This window comes from Dermacentor andersoni, chromosome 10 (genome assembly GCF_023375885.2).
Source record: "Dermacentor andersoni chromosome 10, qqDerAnde1_hic_scaffold, whole genome shotgun sequence".
NCBI lineage: Eukaryota > Metazoa > Arthropoda > Arachnida > Ixodida > Ixodidae > Dermacentor > Dermacentor andersoni.
In genome coordinates this window covers 112,502,805-112,518,189 of record NC_092823.1, presented here as the reverse complement: position 1 = coordinate 112,518,189, position 15,385 = coordinate 112,502,805, and the positions used below count along the sequence as shown (strand labels likewise).

The 15,385-nt window shown below is 45.3% G+C and overlaps 1 protein-coding gene across 1 annotated transcript; it reads right to left on the bottom strand.

The window, feature by feature from the left end:
* Nucleotides 1-3,277: 3,277 nt before the first annotated feature.
* LOC126544703 (uncharacterized) lies at nucleotides 3,278-11,006 on the bottom strand. Its single transcript, XM_050192158.3, has 3 exons — nucleotides 10,638-11,006; nucleotides 9,014-9,341; nucleotides 3,278-4,553 (listed from the first exon to the last, which is right to left on the bottom strand). Exons 1-3 carry the CDS (start codon nucleotides 10,705-10,707, stop codon nucleotides 3,575-3,577), a joined length of 1,377 nt encoding a protein of 458 aa, XP_050048115.1. The 5' UTR covers nucleotides 10,708-11,006; the 3' UTR covers nucleotides 3,278-3,574.
* Nucleotides 11,007-15,385: the final 4,379 nt, after the last annotated feature.

Sequence of the window (15,385 nt, the reverse complement as noted above, 5' to 3'; positions counted from 1 at the left end):
TATTTTGAGTACATGTTAGGAAACTCCAGTTGGAGAGAATTATACCGGAGTTCTCTGCTACGCCCTGCTCCTTAATGATATTGTGTTCTTGTAGTTTAATATAAGAAAAAAATATGGTTGTTTTAAATGAGAAGTCTAGTTGTATGTGTTCAAGCTCGTGCGTATTCGTGCTTCGTCTAGCCTGTACTACCAACTGTAGCAATTAGTGCAGCCAGATTGGAGAAAGACTTCAGCTTGTTCTATTTGTTCTCAGAAACTGACATATGCTCTGAATGCAGATTTTAAAGGACTGTACGCCGAAAAGTGTCATGAATGGCGATTACAAAATATAAAATGTGCATAAATTGAAACGTTTACTTTCCCTTCTGTCGTCTTCTCGCGGAAACCACAGTAGCAAAGAAAAAATCAGTGGCGGGGATTGGGACTTGTAAACAGTCTAGTTTTTTGCCATTTAAGAAAACTGGAAAATAGCTGATCGCTGATGCGTGTTTTTTTTAGTAGCGCTTAGCAGAAGATGTATAAACAAATGGGTGGCTTCACCTTTACTATAGCGTCCTTGCGACGTTCAGCGGTGCTGTGTGACTCCCTGCCCTTAAAATGAATCAGCCATAGATCATGAAAAGTGGTGATTCGCAGAGCTGCTTGAATTTTCAGTTCCAGCTGTCATTTCGATTTAAAGTATACTACATAATTAAATCAGAGAAAGGTATGTTTGCCCGTAGGTGAAGAGTTGCGCTTTTTTGAAAAAAATCTGGAAGGAGTACAGTGTGCTCAGTAACTCCTCTCGCACAACAGTGACAAGGAAAAGTACGCATGCGTGAGCTGCAACTTGTTCACCTGTACTTGTTGCGTTTTCTATTGACTAATGCCATTGCTTATAAAGCTATGAGTGAAAGCGATACAACAGGTGCGAGCTTATTGTCGGAATCATGCATATTTTCCTTGTTTTCTCATTTCTTTTGCCTAGCTGTGGAAAGAACTTTGCCCCTTTGCTCGTTCTTTATGAATATCGCCGGACTCCTCAAAAGAGCATTCTATAACCTGAACCACTGGAGCACCGTACTGGACTCGGGGCCTTAAGGTAACCACGCTGTGAAGCGCTCATTTTCTGCAGCCATGCACTTTCTATGTCTTCATCGTGATCATCCCTAATCGTACTTTTTCATTCCATTTCTTAGCCATGTGCAGAGCAACCAGCCAGCGTAGAAACCCAGACACAACTTTCTGCCTTTTGTTGTTGTTGCATGGTGAAAAGATATGTAACACATTCTCATCTTTTTTTTTTTTATTTAGTTTGCAGCTGCAAACTGGTGCACGATGGTTGCGTATCAGCAGATACTTGCAGTAGAACCTCAGTTCTAGTAAATTTGTATGACATCAGATATTTTAAAGTAGTTTCTAATATCCGAGCAATTCTTGGATCTAAAAGATTCTAAAGTCTAATTAGCTTTTCTGAGCTCTAGAATGCCGCCTAATTCTCTTTCTTCAATAAACTACTGACCGGTCTTAAGCGGAAACTACCAAACCTAATTACACCCCGAAAAACTATAGAAGTTTTAGAGGTCTCGACGGCTCCGCTCCTTGTCATATTATGTTTCTTGCGGTCCAGAAGTGTGACTTGCAAGTCTCCCTTGACTCTCCATTTCTATTTAATGTCGCTTTCGTTCACAGCCATAGAATCATGTAATAAGCTCTACTTGGGTCACACACGAAGCAAAACACAAGCAGTTATGAACGTGAACCTTGGTTGGTTGTGCGATAAGCACGGCGATGTGTAAGTCTGTGTGCTTGTGTCAGTGAAATACGCTCCATCTTTGAGTTTCTCTAAAGTTCAGCCCCGATTCCGTCGTTGCGTAACAAGATTAATGAAAACTGTATGTACTATAAACGCTACCACAGTGCACATGGGGCTGAGATTAGCGCCAATAGATGTCGACCCACCGTACTTCCAGAGAGCCTGCCGTTCGCATGTTTTGAGTGTTTGCAAAAGTCAACGAAAGATCTTTCAAGATCCAGGCTCTTTTCAGGGCTTTCGGAGTGAGAGGCCTAAATTTCGCAGCTGATACAGCGGCGATGAAGTTATGCCTCAGAGCGAAGAGGAAGATTGTCACGGAGGCAGAGCGAGTGAACATCCACTACAACGCAGAGACGCAAAGTGAAGGGCGCTGGTGTCTCTGAACCCCGCTGGTTGGCCGCAGAGGCGCTGACGTCATGCCAGGGGCTGGCGAGCCTCGTGGGTTCGCGAATCGGGCGCTCTGCGCGCTGCTGTGATGGCTGTGACAGGACACAAAGATGAACTGGAAAAGCTACCCGAGGCTTGGCATGAACTTGAAGAGGCTTTGGCCGCAGAAGACCGAGGCGAAAGCTTGCGACTATGACAAGAGGCTCGACAAAAAGTTTCGGACTTCAAGACCGCAGAAAAGTTTTAAAAAACGATGCGGTATGCAAACGACTTTCACAATAAAATCAGCGGATTCCTAAAGCTACCCGCTTGTTTTGACAACCACCTCCAATGCCGTCTTCACGTATATGCAACTCGATTTCCCCTTGTAGCTTGTAGAAAAGTCTTGACTTGGCAGCTGGTTCCCTTTATTTTTGTTGTTTAAGAAGTTGTACTGAAGCATGAGTTCAAAAATACGTTAGCCGTAGGTTTTCGGCAAAGAGTGACAAACGATGTCAAGCACGCATATTATTTGACACATTGCACCGGTCATTGTACATCTTTGAGTTCCTAGCTTTGTTTTACAATGATTAATCAGGAATTTGGGTGTAACATGTAACAAAGAAATCATGGTGAAACTTATGCAGCACGCAACACCAAAGTGCCGAGAAAAAGGTAAAATGTTAGAACGAATAGAAAAAGAAGGACAAGCACGATCACTGTCTGCGTGTTTGTCAGTGCTTCGCGCTTCATTCTTTAGTGCTTCGCTATGCAGAAGTTACACCAAGAACTTAAACCACCTCGCCCATGTCGCTATTCGTAACAAGCTATTATTCTTCAAAAATTATTCACAATTCGCCCATTAATATTTACGTTGCCGGCTGTGGTGATGGTTGTAATGTTTTCCAAAAATGTTTGACATAATTGGTCTCAACACATTTTGCAATGTATAGTGCTTAAATTCACTGGTTTTTGCTAGCCGCACCTGTTGCCTGAGTCTAGCTTGTAATGTTGCAGCATATCTGTAAATATTGAACTTTGCTATTATGTATGTCTTGTAGTAAAACTTGAGAGTGCGACATTCTTTTTAGAAATGCACTACAAGTGCTTGCAGCGTTTCTGTAAAAAATAGGTTTTTATTACTTTCTCTTAGGAAAGATCCTACGAGCCCTTTCAATGACAGTTTCGTTTTAGTCCTATGTCTGCGTATTCGCAGTGCGTTGTGGTGACCTCTGATCAGTATGCGAGATGGACATGGAGATGTCTTGCGATATGGCCTCCAAGTACGCGTTTATGGGAATATAATTATCGTCGTGCTTACTTATGCTATACCTATCGGAACGAATTCTATTTGTACTCTCTGGTCGCTTACTAAAACCTACTTTTATGTATTCTGCGCCATATCTATGAATACTACCCGAGAAGTCGAACACCGGATCCATCATACCTAGTTACACCAGATGACAGTCTACGCCATGGATGGAATCCCAATGCAGATCCTCCATATATGGGGGTAACCAATAGTGGCGTTCCCCATGGATAGATTCCGTAACCAGCCCAGCCGTACCCGATAGTCCCGCGTAACGGAGTACCCCATGGGTAATAAACAGAACTGGCCTTACCATATCCCTCAGCAAAACCTAAAGGTGTAACCAATGGGTCAACTCCGTAACCGTTCAATACATATCCCGCAGTCACACGTGGTGTAGTAGTCCATGGGTAAACTCTAATGGCGATCCGACCAAGTCCTGTGGGATTCCGTAACAGAGCAGACCATGGGTAAAAGCCTACACCAACTCCACCATATCTTGCAGTCTCACGCCATGCGAAAGCGCCTGAATTGGGCGGGACCCTTCGGTAGTGTTCGACAGGTGCCTCATTATACGATACTGAAACACGTGATTCTTCAAAAAGGGGTGATAGTTCTGGTGTGCCGGTATCGTAAGCACCTTCACCAGGTAGTTCGCTAATAGATGAGGATCTAGGTCTTCTTCCTACAGCCTCTCCGGGCCCGACGAGGCCTGCTGCACTAAACCATGGCGAAGGCTCTCTGCGCGCGCCTGCACTGGTTGCCAGATACCCACCGGTACCAAATGATGTTTCTCGGTCTATGGCATGATCTCTCCGCATAGGTGTAAACAATCGAGTCAAGCTGATGAGCTTGGGACATCTTTCTTGCCGCACGCAGGACTTCACCCCTGCTCGCAGAAGTTCGGCGTACCCTTTATCACATACACAGGAGGGCGTGCCGCAGCTGGTAACGCACTTTAGGGGCCGAGGTTTACCGCACTGCGGAGCACAGCTCGATACGCATTGCTGAAGCGACGAATGACGTCGACATTTTCGAGGACACTTGTCATCCCTGATGCACATCCTCACGAAGACCGGGTGTCTGCATAGAGAAAATGAAAGTCTCTTAACGAGAAAACAAAAAGGCAGCGTTGGGTGAGAGCAGCAAACATGTATCACGATATGACATAAAATGGCGTAACCTTAGAGATACCATAGTCCAGCGTGGCTTGCTATGGTGCTCCACAGACTTGCTTGTTAAGGATGGTGGTAGTTACCAGAGCTCTCTAATACAAGGTATTCCATGCTATTTCGGCCATAGATTTGCTTTGAAGCTATGTTCACCATAAAACTTGTATTTGTTTTGTTTCAAAAAGGAGCGCCTTACAATTCCTTGCCAAGTGTGGCACGCACGTCCCTTCGTCTGCAGTATTTATCACATAAGTATACAGGGTGGGCCAAGTTAAGTAATAAAAATGGTCCGGCCATTACGTAACTTCCACTCCCAAAATTTGAGCGCACATGTATGCGTGTTTTCGTTTCGTGATATATTGAGGCAAAGAATTGGAGACCGAAGTCACCGCCCCGGCTGCCAGTGGGCAATTTCCGTGGGCGACTTCGCAGCAAATGCTGCAAATTCATAATTTGATAATTATGCAAATTCATTTGCATAATTATGAAGAAGTATGCTTTCTTCAGTGCTTTCGACTATACCATCCGGCATTCTCTATTACAACAAGGTATGACGTCTGCCTCAAATGTTTTGCAGTGAGACAACAAAAAAGTGAACGTGGGTGTAGCAGCTCGCCCACTCTCTGTCTTTACTGAAAAGCACCCATCGACCTTTGTGGAAACCAGATGGCTGCATGACAAGGCAGAATTTTATTAATGCAGTTATTCAGGAAACATAATTTTAGTCTTCGTCGGCATAGATATAGATGAATAGACGAAATAAAAAGATCAGTATTATATTTTATTTAACATTGGACTAGAATGATGTAGAGGTTATTAAAATGCTGCTTATGTCCCATGAAAAGGATGTCACAAAGAAAAACAACGAAAAACCCTGTGTTCAAGTAGGTCCTGCGTATTTGGGCACCTCAATATTGTTCAAATATGAAAATGACAATGCAAATATAAATAATCGTGCAAAGTGCGCAATTTTTTGGCGGAGTCAAAGCCGCCCTCCTAGCTCCCGCGCTGCCTTCCCACTTTCTTATATATCTGGCGTGCGATATTGAGCCGCGATCGTCAGTTTCCCTTGCAGTTGTTGCCGCAGTTGCTGCCGGAGCACAACACCGCCCCCCTCTCGCTCCCTCTTTCCCTCCCATCCCTTCTAGGCGTTTCGTGCGACAGAAGACGGCGCGTTTGCTCTCCACTTTCCTTCCTCGTGCGCGCCAGACTGAGCCGCGATCTTCGGATTCCCTCACGTACTTTCACTCGGACATACAGCATGTGTCGCGCGGCGACGGTGTTAACGCCCTTCGACTTTATGCGGAACATCGCGGTGATGGCTTCTCAAATAATTGCTATCGCAGTAAAAAAAAAATGTTAGTTATGCGAAGATGGTGCCGAAACTGCTGACTCCTGGGAAAGAAGTTGGGAGGAAAATAATGTTGCATTAATTGGCAAATTTTAAACAGCCGCGGACATTTGCTGGAAGGGGTCGTCTTGGATAAACAAATGTGACATCGAGCTTAAGTTACAGAACAAGGAGTTAAAGAAAGAAAGCTGAGGCAAAAAAAAAAGAAGAAAGCGGAAGAATAGGGCGAGACAAGTTCGCCTGAATTGTGTCTTCTGATTGCCATTGAATTTTGCCCTCTACGTATGTACCTTCAAACTCTGTGCCGCTTCCTACGTGTAAATCGTGAAGTGACTCGTACACTAAGTTTGTCTGAAGGGGGACACCGTATTCTCCACGGCGTCAATGCCTGTACGCCATCTGCTTTGATAGTGCGCGAGCCTTGGGCACGCATTTTTATCACTGTATTTGAATACCCTTCCTACTCACCAGATTTAGACCCCTGCTACTTTTTTTGTTACCCTGAAGCAAAGTTGTGCTCTGGATATTGAATTACTGGAGTGTGATGACAATTCAAAAGGAAACGACATCAGTGCAGAGGCACATAACACAAGTTCAGTTTATAAAGTGCTTTCGTAAATGACAAAAAAAATAATGAGGCTGTGCATTCTGTCTAATGGAGGCTGTTTTGAAAGGAATTACATTGATATATCGGAAAGCTTGGGAAATGAAATTGTTTAAATTACTGCACGGACTTCAGGGACCAACCAGAGAGAGAGAGAGCAAGAACAGGAAAGGCAGGGAGGTCAACCAGACCTACACTGTGGGTAGGGGAAAGGGGAATAGTAAAAGGAAAAGAGCGAAAGAGAGAGCACTGAGTGCGTGTGGGAGGATGCACACGCACCCTATAAACGGTCTCTTAAGCCTGTGTACTTAGGAACAACCAGTTGTATCAGTATGTCGGTGACGCTGTTTCGAGTAAATATAGTACTTACTTAATGACCCCCGTAATTTGTGGGTAAGCTCTTTTAGATCCTAACCATTTGTTTGCTTCGTTTTTTTTGCAGAAAAATATAAATATCAATACAACATTACTGATGCTTTGACAGTCAGTGGGTAATCGCTATTTTAGTACTTCATAATAGATGTAGTTTGGGCGACGCGCAAATATTTTGCTTAGGCGTAAATTGTGCTTCACTAATTTTGCTGATGCGCATGCATCCATTCAATTATTACGAGCTCAATATGACTCAATCATATTCCGGTCAATCAGTAGACCCACGTCTACAAAATTGGTTCTATTATTATTAGCATTCCGCCATATTGTCGAATTGTCGAAGATTGCCTAAAAAACATATGTTCTATATTTTTCATTCCGCTGATCCTATGTGATTGATAGGCGACTACATATGGTTTTTTTGTGATTAGCGTTATTTCTAATCACATGCAACAAGACTGACAATTTCAAACCACAGTGGTCACAGTAATAACTTGTGACTACGTCTTCTTTCGAAACATCAGCCAGTTTGTGGTACCTCTGTCTCTCTGTCTGCATGTATGTATGTCCTCGGCTAATCTCTTTTACATCAAGTTGGGTTAGGCAAGGTCCAATGGGTAGAGCGTCGGATTGGTGGCCTTAGGTAACGGTCGGCCGCTGGGGTATGTGACGGAAAATGTGCTGCTTTTGTAACTGACCAAGTCAAGGTGAAAATAACAGAGACGTCTCGGGACCCGTACGGGTTCCTTGATCCCACTAGGAGCGTGCAAGAGGCGCAAGTCATTTTTATGCCAAAATATGACGCAGAGAACGGGTGTAGTTGGCAGGCAGATTTCCATCAGTCCTGTTGATACTGTTGTCCGTATATTGAATAAATAAAGATGCTCACAAGAGTCGCGGGATCGGATTCTTTTCCTTAGCTATTATAGCAGCGTTTTCACAATCGATGCGGTGATAGCAATTATCGGCGTGCTCGGCAAGGGCGTTCGAGGCTTTTTTCTTGTTCGAGAGGTCCCTTTGGTTCTCTCTTAATCTTCTCGTGAATTTGCCGGTTTCGCCGATCTAACTGCAACGTGACGTAACTGTAAATGCCCTATCGCCTTAAAATAATTGAGCGAGCGAAGAAACCATGAAATGTGTTCTTTGCAGAGTCCGACCAGCGAAGCGCGGATCGTGCGCAATCTCAAATGAGTGACGTCACATTAGTGTTTGGGGGTCCTTGAAAAAGTTACGAAGGAGGTGTTGCTGCTATAAGCTGGTTTCCAATGAACCTCTTTTATGCCAACTTGCATGACTGAGTATGTTACACTTTTTATGTGTCTCTCTTCAGTGAACCTTCTTGACGCCAACTTGGGTCGCGTATGTATGCGTCACTGGGTCTGAGCTGCTCTTCATAATTATCATCGTAACGTATAATACACATTATCACCATTTTCACAACCAACATGACCTAGATTGCATATCGAATAAGTTATCAACAATTGCATAAGCGAACATAAACGAGATTGCTAAAAAATAACTGCGCAATCATCTGTAAAAATGGACGCATGGCCAATTTTTCATGTATAATCTAGCAGGTTTTATGTGTGATTATTGAATGCGGGAGTTACGGCACATATGGGTTACTTTTCGGCAAGGTTGCGAGCTGGCGTAGGCTCAAGAGGCTGCTTTCGCCTATATGTGATTGGCTCATAGCTCCAACAGACCAGAAGTTGACAACAATGCGCAATTTATTAGTTCACATAGTAACACTCTAGGTCAGCGTAAACCCAAAGGCAACTTTACCTTGGAAGAAATGGTACAAAAGAAGACCCATAAGACTAGATCACCGGACTCGTGTGACTACCGATTATTGTCATCGCCAGTTGTCATGCCGTGAGAACTTACACAAAAGCACACTACACATAAGATTACGCGACGCGACAGGCGCCAATGACACCTTTCTCTTTAACAGCCCTTGCCTCGTCTAGTCATATGTGTCGTCTTCGATTGTGTTATTTCTTTCAAGATGAACCATCACAAATCCTACTGCGACTCAACTTACTGTTTCCAGCCAGGTGGGCACTCACATCCGGGGGCGCAGGGAATCTGGCACACGATGTCATCTGCCCTATTGCATGTCGCCGGGCAGCCGGACGCACAGGTTCGAAAGTCCGTTTGCCAGCGAAATTTGCAGCGCATGCAATCCTTCCTTGGCACGCACTCATCCCAGGAGTTGCGGACGTAACCGTGCTTGCAAACGCAGGTCCGGAGTTTCTCCCGCTCAGAATGGGGAGTAAACAAAGGTCGGCAGAACGAGTCTAACCGAGGGCTTCCGAACACGGGTTCCTCCAGTTCGCTGCATTCTGGCTGAGAGTCGCAGCCCCCCGATTCTGAAATGGCGGTGCGTGGAGTCAGTAGGCCAAGACAAAAATGGCAAATGTCGCTGCACCATGGTATGAATTGCTAAAAGGGCGAATGCGTACAATTCTTCGACCGATGTCGGATAATACAAAATGCGCTTAATACAGGCGATTGAAATTATGCTTAAAGATTAAGCAAAACTAGGCTTCGCCTCTCTTTGTTACGCTTCGCAGTGCCATTCATACCTTGTATGCAGGATCTGCTACCTGTCCCTGCTAGAGAAGAAGAGACACATGAAGTTTTCTGGGTACCACCTTCTGCACTCAGTGTTCTTTCTTTATGAAGAGCATTCGTATGAATTACATAATGACATTAAACGTAATGTCATCCCTTATATTACTCGACGTCATGGTCTGCCTCTTTTGAAATTGGCGCTACAGCGGGTTCGGGCTGCAAACTGTTTCGCTATAATCCCAAGTGTTGTAAAGTAATAACTCTATTAGAGGTTGGATTGCGCAACATTTTGACGAGACACACAGAACACACCACAGAGCGCTTGTCTCTTCTGTGTGTCTCGTCAAAATGTTGCGCAATCCAACCTCTAATATGCTATACCAACACGCCCAGTCGTCAACCTTGGCTAATAACTCTAACTGGATGACATCCTTGCTGCAGCCAGCACAAAGCACTACGAAACAAACGTAAATTTATACCAGATTACGACACGATCAGGACACTTTCTAGTGACGGCTTTGTAATTGTTACCACAAGGGGTCACTTAGAAGACGGTCAGGGCCTTCTTGCTGACGCGACATTGATGGTTATTCCTGACTGCTAATTGTGGCTTACAGCGGCTTAGTGATTGCATCAAAACTATTTCAACGCAAGTATACAATGTCAGCCCTCACTCATATGGCGTTTGCAATTAGGGCAATCCGGAATTCAATCAGGGGTTGATCTGTGAACGTCGCTGTCTAACTTAGCGTGCAGTCAAAAATTATCTATGCGTTCCTGCGTCCTTAAAGCTGACAGGTAATATGATGGTAACTGTGTCAGCGGCTGAGTATGAGAACTAAGTGACCTGGACGTGACGTTTGAATCATCAACCGAGCGCCTAAGCATATCGCGCATGACAGCTTTCACGCGGCTGTGCTTGAAAATTGTTCTCTGCTTAAAAAAAAAAATAAAGATCCAACGCGGCGAGTAATCTTTGCAGCTATATTGGTACAGTGTGTTCAGAACAGCCTGCATACCACCTCCATCTTCCGATGCGGCAAGGAACCCGTAACGAAGAGCTTGTATGCCTTATTGAAAGCAGTACTTACCTGTACAGTTACGATATCCGCTTACCACCACAACGCAAACTGTGGCTACAGCCACTGCAATGTACTGCATGCCCGTGTTTGCGATGTCGCTTAAAAAAACCTGCGTTCACCTGCTGCAGAAATTTGTGGGAAAAGCTTGCAAGACCAAGCATTGTGCTCCAACCCGTAGAAGCCATTGTCATACCTACCAATTGTCAGTTGAGCCTTCGGTGCGAAGCGGGCATCCTTACTTTTAAAGTTATATTGTACTTGATGCGTTAATACCTTAACACAATGTGTACGAGCAACCTGTACACGTAGAAGTCTTGCATATGCTAGAATGAGTTAGTCATTTGGTGTGCTATGCTCAGCAGTTGACTTTAAGATGGTTTGCTGGGGACACATTGTAAAGGGATGTTCAAGGCAACAGGAACGCTCCAAAGGTATTTTCAATTCCCTCATGTATTGCGGCAATGAAATTTAATAAATAGTCGGCGTTATCGTTCCCACCGCTCTTACACTAAGAGAGGACAAAGTATTTGGGAACTCTACAATCGAGAGTGAACAAAAGAAGAATGCATATCAAGAATTACGCATATATGCAAAAGACGCAAAACTGCAACTAAATTATTTATAGAGACGACATAAGGGGGGGGGGGGGGGGAATGGGAAGGCGTAAACGGCCGATCAGTCGTCACACCTCACGTAGCATAAGAAAATACTGTTAAACAATGTCTGGGAGCAGCACATTTGCGCGTCAAGGTCTTTAGCGCGCATAAAGAAATGTGCAGAAATCATCGATGATGATCGCTATTGTATTAAAATAATTAAACACTTCATGAAAGCTATTTCCTTTAGTGAATCGATGAGGCGCTAGAACATAGAATGTCGGTTCAACTGGAAATATTTAGGTAGCATGTGTTGTTTCACTGAGTAATTCTGTAGAGAACAGGGCAGGTAAGCAGCGCAACTTTGACGGTAGCATATGTGGCTATACATATAAGCCGATTCGTCATAAATGTGCTGACTCCAGTGACGCGAGCGCTGGAATAGAACGCGGCTGCCGTTCTACCGCATCCGCCAAATGAGGAGAGGGTGACGCGAGAAAAAAGAAAAGCTGTCCTTCCCTATAGCGATCGACGCCAGCATGTAAATATTTCAGGGGTCGCAAAGCCATCGTGTTTCTCTCTTTCCGTATTTCTCTAGTGACGAACGCACCCCGCAAGAATTTTTCTACAGTTTATTTCATTTATTTGACCCAAAGGTACAGAACAAGAGTAATACATGAGCAGCATGCGGGGGACAACTATATTGTAGGTTAATGGAACCAGCACTCACATCAAGATGTGTAGACAGAAACAGGGTGGTAAATAAAAAGCACAGAAATGAAAAAATAAACGTACAATGCGTCTAGTATTATGGGACGAATAGTACAAAGATAATATATACATTCTTAGACAATAATACGTTATAATAATATAATAATAAGACTATTTTACGATTCCACAAAATAGGAATAGAAAGCATTAAGAAACACGAATAGAATAAATTAAGAAAGTTAAAGAGCAACGCGGATAGTTTAACATGTGCACCTCTTAACAAAAACCATGTTGAAGTCGTGTTAGAAGGGCTGAGAATGAGGCGAATGGTTTTGTACTATTGACAATCCCTGACAACACGACCTTGCACTAGCGTTGCAAAACTACTAGAGGCGAGCTTATGTATCTGTTCACGCAAATATTGGCTGAATGTTTTTTGCGCGCTCTATGCGACCAAATACGTAAGGCGCTGGATGAATGAATGTCTGAGAAAAGCGTCATTATCAAGAAGGCGGTGAGAAAAGGTAGGTCGGTGAAATTTTAATGTATCACCAGTGCTAACATGTAAATGTTCCTTTTAAGATTGAATAGGTTTGATATACGAAGAACGTGAAGGCAAAATAAAGCTTATCATCTTGCTTCGTGCTGATTCTGGATGTCAAAAAGGTAAACTTGGTGGCAGTGGAAAATACTAAACATTAGCGTACGCCCTTGATGATTTTGTTAGGTAGTTAAATGGTCAAATTATAGTATTTGCATTTAGTCGCAGAAAATATTTTATTGACAAACTTGTGCAAAACCAAATATAAGAACTGTTGGACAGTCAATGAAGCCGTTGAATATCATGCGCTCTTGCAATGTCAGATCCGTGCTCTGGGCAGACCACTAAGAGCCAATATTATATGTACCAGTTATATGCCTTTATTGAATATATTATTACGTTCAACAAACACGTTTTCAACGGCCAGTTATTCCCTGTGAGTTCTCAGCTATGTAGCAAATTTTTTTTTACCATATCCTAGCAGGTACTCGCTGACAGACGGATTTACTAACTTTACAACAACATGCAGCCTTACCTTGACGGTTACAATCGTTAAAAGGTTCGATTGGCATCTCTTCTCAATAGTAATGCAACATTCTCGACTGAACGGATAGATTGTGTCCGCCGTTATCTGCTATGCTCAGCGCCTCCCATGCCCATAAATGAGGCAAATATGCGTAGTTTTTCTGCAAAACTAGTAGTAGTAGAACGTCGCATAATAGTGGTCTGCCGCAGTGTTTTAATGTGTATTAGCTTACACGGGAAAAGGAAAATCATCCTCCCATAGATTGTAGCACTCGCATGTCATCAGTGGTTTCCACTGCATCCAATCGCTTCCGCAGTTTAATGAAAATTGGAGTAATGTGGTTAATGGTCTTGTCGAACGTCGGCGAGAGTTCCGCTCAGCACGTGCGATGACATGATAGTAACATGATCATGAACGATGACATTGTGGCTCAAGAAGAAATGCTAACTGAGGCTAAGGTCATGAGAGCATAAGAAAGAGACAACAAACTCAATCGTGCATACAGCGTCCTCACTTACGACACAAGTCATACACGTCCATAAAGGGTGAACGTGATGTTGGCATGCCATGCGGAGGAGGGGATAGTTCAGAAAGTGGTGTCGTGACTGTCAGAAGTGAGGGACAAAACTTTGTCTCCATAACAAAGGCGGCGGCTTCAATGTCGACTAGAGATTATGCGCGAACAGCCTCAACAAAAACATCGATCATATTTGACAATGGACAACGACATCGTTTGCATCACGACGGAGCTGCAGTCCTTGCCTAGTAGACAGCGACAGTCCGTGTTACGCTTCCCGAGCCACAAAACGAGGTAGCATCGGCGAGGGTAAGGGGTGACGTGGATAATTGGAAACGCGAGTAACGGGTGTCGCATGAATAGCTGGTGACTGTGCCGAAGGCGGGTCGTCAACCTGCATCCCGGCTTGTTAGGCGTGGTCCAGCGCCAGGTGACTGTGCACGACGACCGAAGCACGTGATACACCTAAATCGCTACCCTCCCCGCATCCCCGCATGCCTTGTTGCCTACTTCCTCCTACACTGGTTCATTCTGTGGAATGACCCGCTTCCGGCATTTCGCAGCGATCGCAGACGCCTTTACTTAGGCAAAGTAGTTTGAGCCATCATCGCTCAGTCTGACGTTGCCCATCGATGAGGTCCCGATTTGCGTGAGCAGAACCTGCATATACTGCAAGCCGGTCACCAAGGGAATAGCTTCAACGGTGAGTAAGCTCGTGAGTTCGAGGGTGCTACGCAGTGTACCACTGCGTAGCACCCTGATACTCATGAGCGTAGTCACCGTTTAAACTTTTCCCTTGTACCCCTTCCTAGCACCTTCGAACTCACGAGCTTACTGACCGTTTAAACTGTTCCGTTGGTTACCGGTGTTGGAATCGCACCGCTGGCACGAGTTGATGGGGTCTCGGTGCTGACGCCCGTTATTGCCAATGGGTCGCAAGCCCCAAGGGTAGCGTTGGCCTGGCGGCCTGGGGCACTGGAAGCATCCGAAGGTCCCGGCAAAGCATGAGAAGACTGGTAACAGAACAACTTGTTTATTCTAACATAGCAAAAGAGCGGCCGGTCAGGTCGACCGAAGTGGAGAGACGGGAGAGCACGTAACTCAACAGTACAAATCGGAGCCTCCCTCTTGGCGTCCGGGGGCAGCTGCTCTTATACTCCCGGCGTCGCGGTCCAAAAGGGAAGGAGGGAAGGTCACGGGATGAAGGTCACGGGACGGCGCAGCAAGAGCCCACGACGGCGCGAACTGTCGGGCCGAGAGACCTGCTGAACCGAGTGTAGTGACGCATCGCCAACCGCCCACACGACGGCGCGAACTGTTGAGCCGAGAGACCTCCAGGCTCCTCATTCGGGGAACTCCGCTCCCCGGCTGCCGCGCTTTGACAAGCGAGGGCACACACACACACACGCACACACGAAGACACGTGGCACTGAAACACGCCTGGGCACGCTTGGCGGGTAGGCGTTGCGGCGGCGTCGGACGGGCCAAAATGTCCGCCGCTTTGAACAAAGCCCCGGCGTCCGTTGCATCCGCGCCGGCATTACCGCGCGTCGTAGGCGAAACGTAACAGACCGCCCCGCCGGGGGAAGGAGATCCCGATGGTCAGGGGACTGCATCCGCTGTCCGGAGGGATGTCGCTCGATGATGCTCATAACCGAAGTTGGGCGTCCTTGGGCGTTTCTTGAGCGCAGCGCACAGAGAAGGCCTCGTTCTCACGTTCAGGTGCACACAGGACACTGCAAAGTGACTTCGGGAGAGTTGACATTTTTGTTCTCGTTTCCGGCAAGCGTTAGAACCACGCCAAAAGTCAACCGCTCAGTCAGCAAGCACGGCACAACCCTCACTAAGCCCTGCCAGGCTCTTTCC

Coding starts and splice junctions, on each gene's coding strand:
- LOC126544703 (XM_050192158.3), bottom strand. CDS start 10,707: ATGCAGTACATTGCAGTGGCTGTAGCCACAGTTTGCGTTGTGGTGGTA. Junction 9,342..10,637: donor CGGATATCGTAACTGTACAG/GTAAGTACTGCT, acceptor CCGCCATTTCAG/AATCGGGGGGCTGCGACTCT. Junction 4,554..9,013: donor TGCCCACCTGGCTGGAAACA/GTAAGTTGAGTC, acceptor TTCTCTATGCAG/ACACCCGGTCTTCGTGAGGA.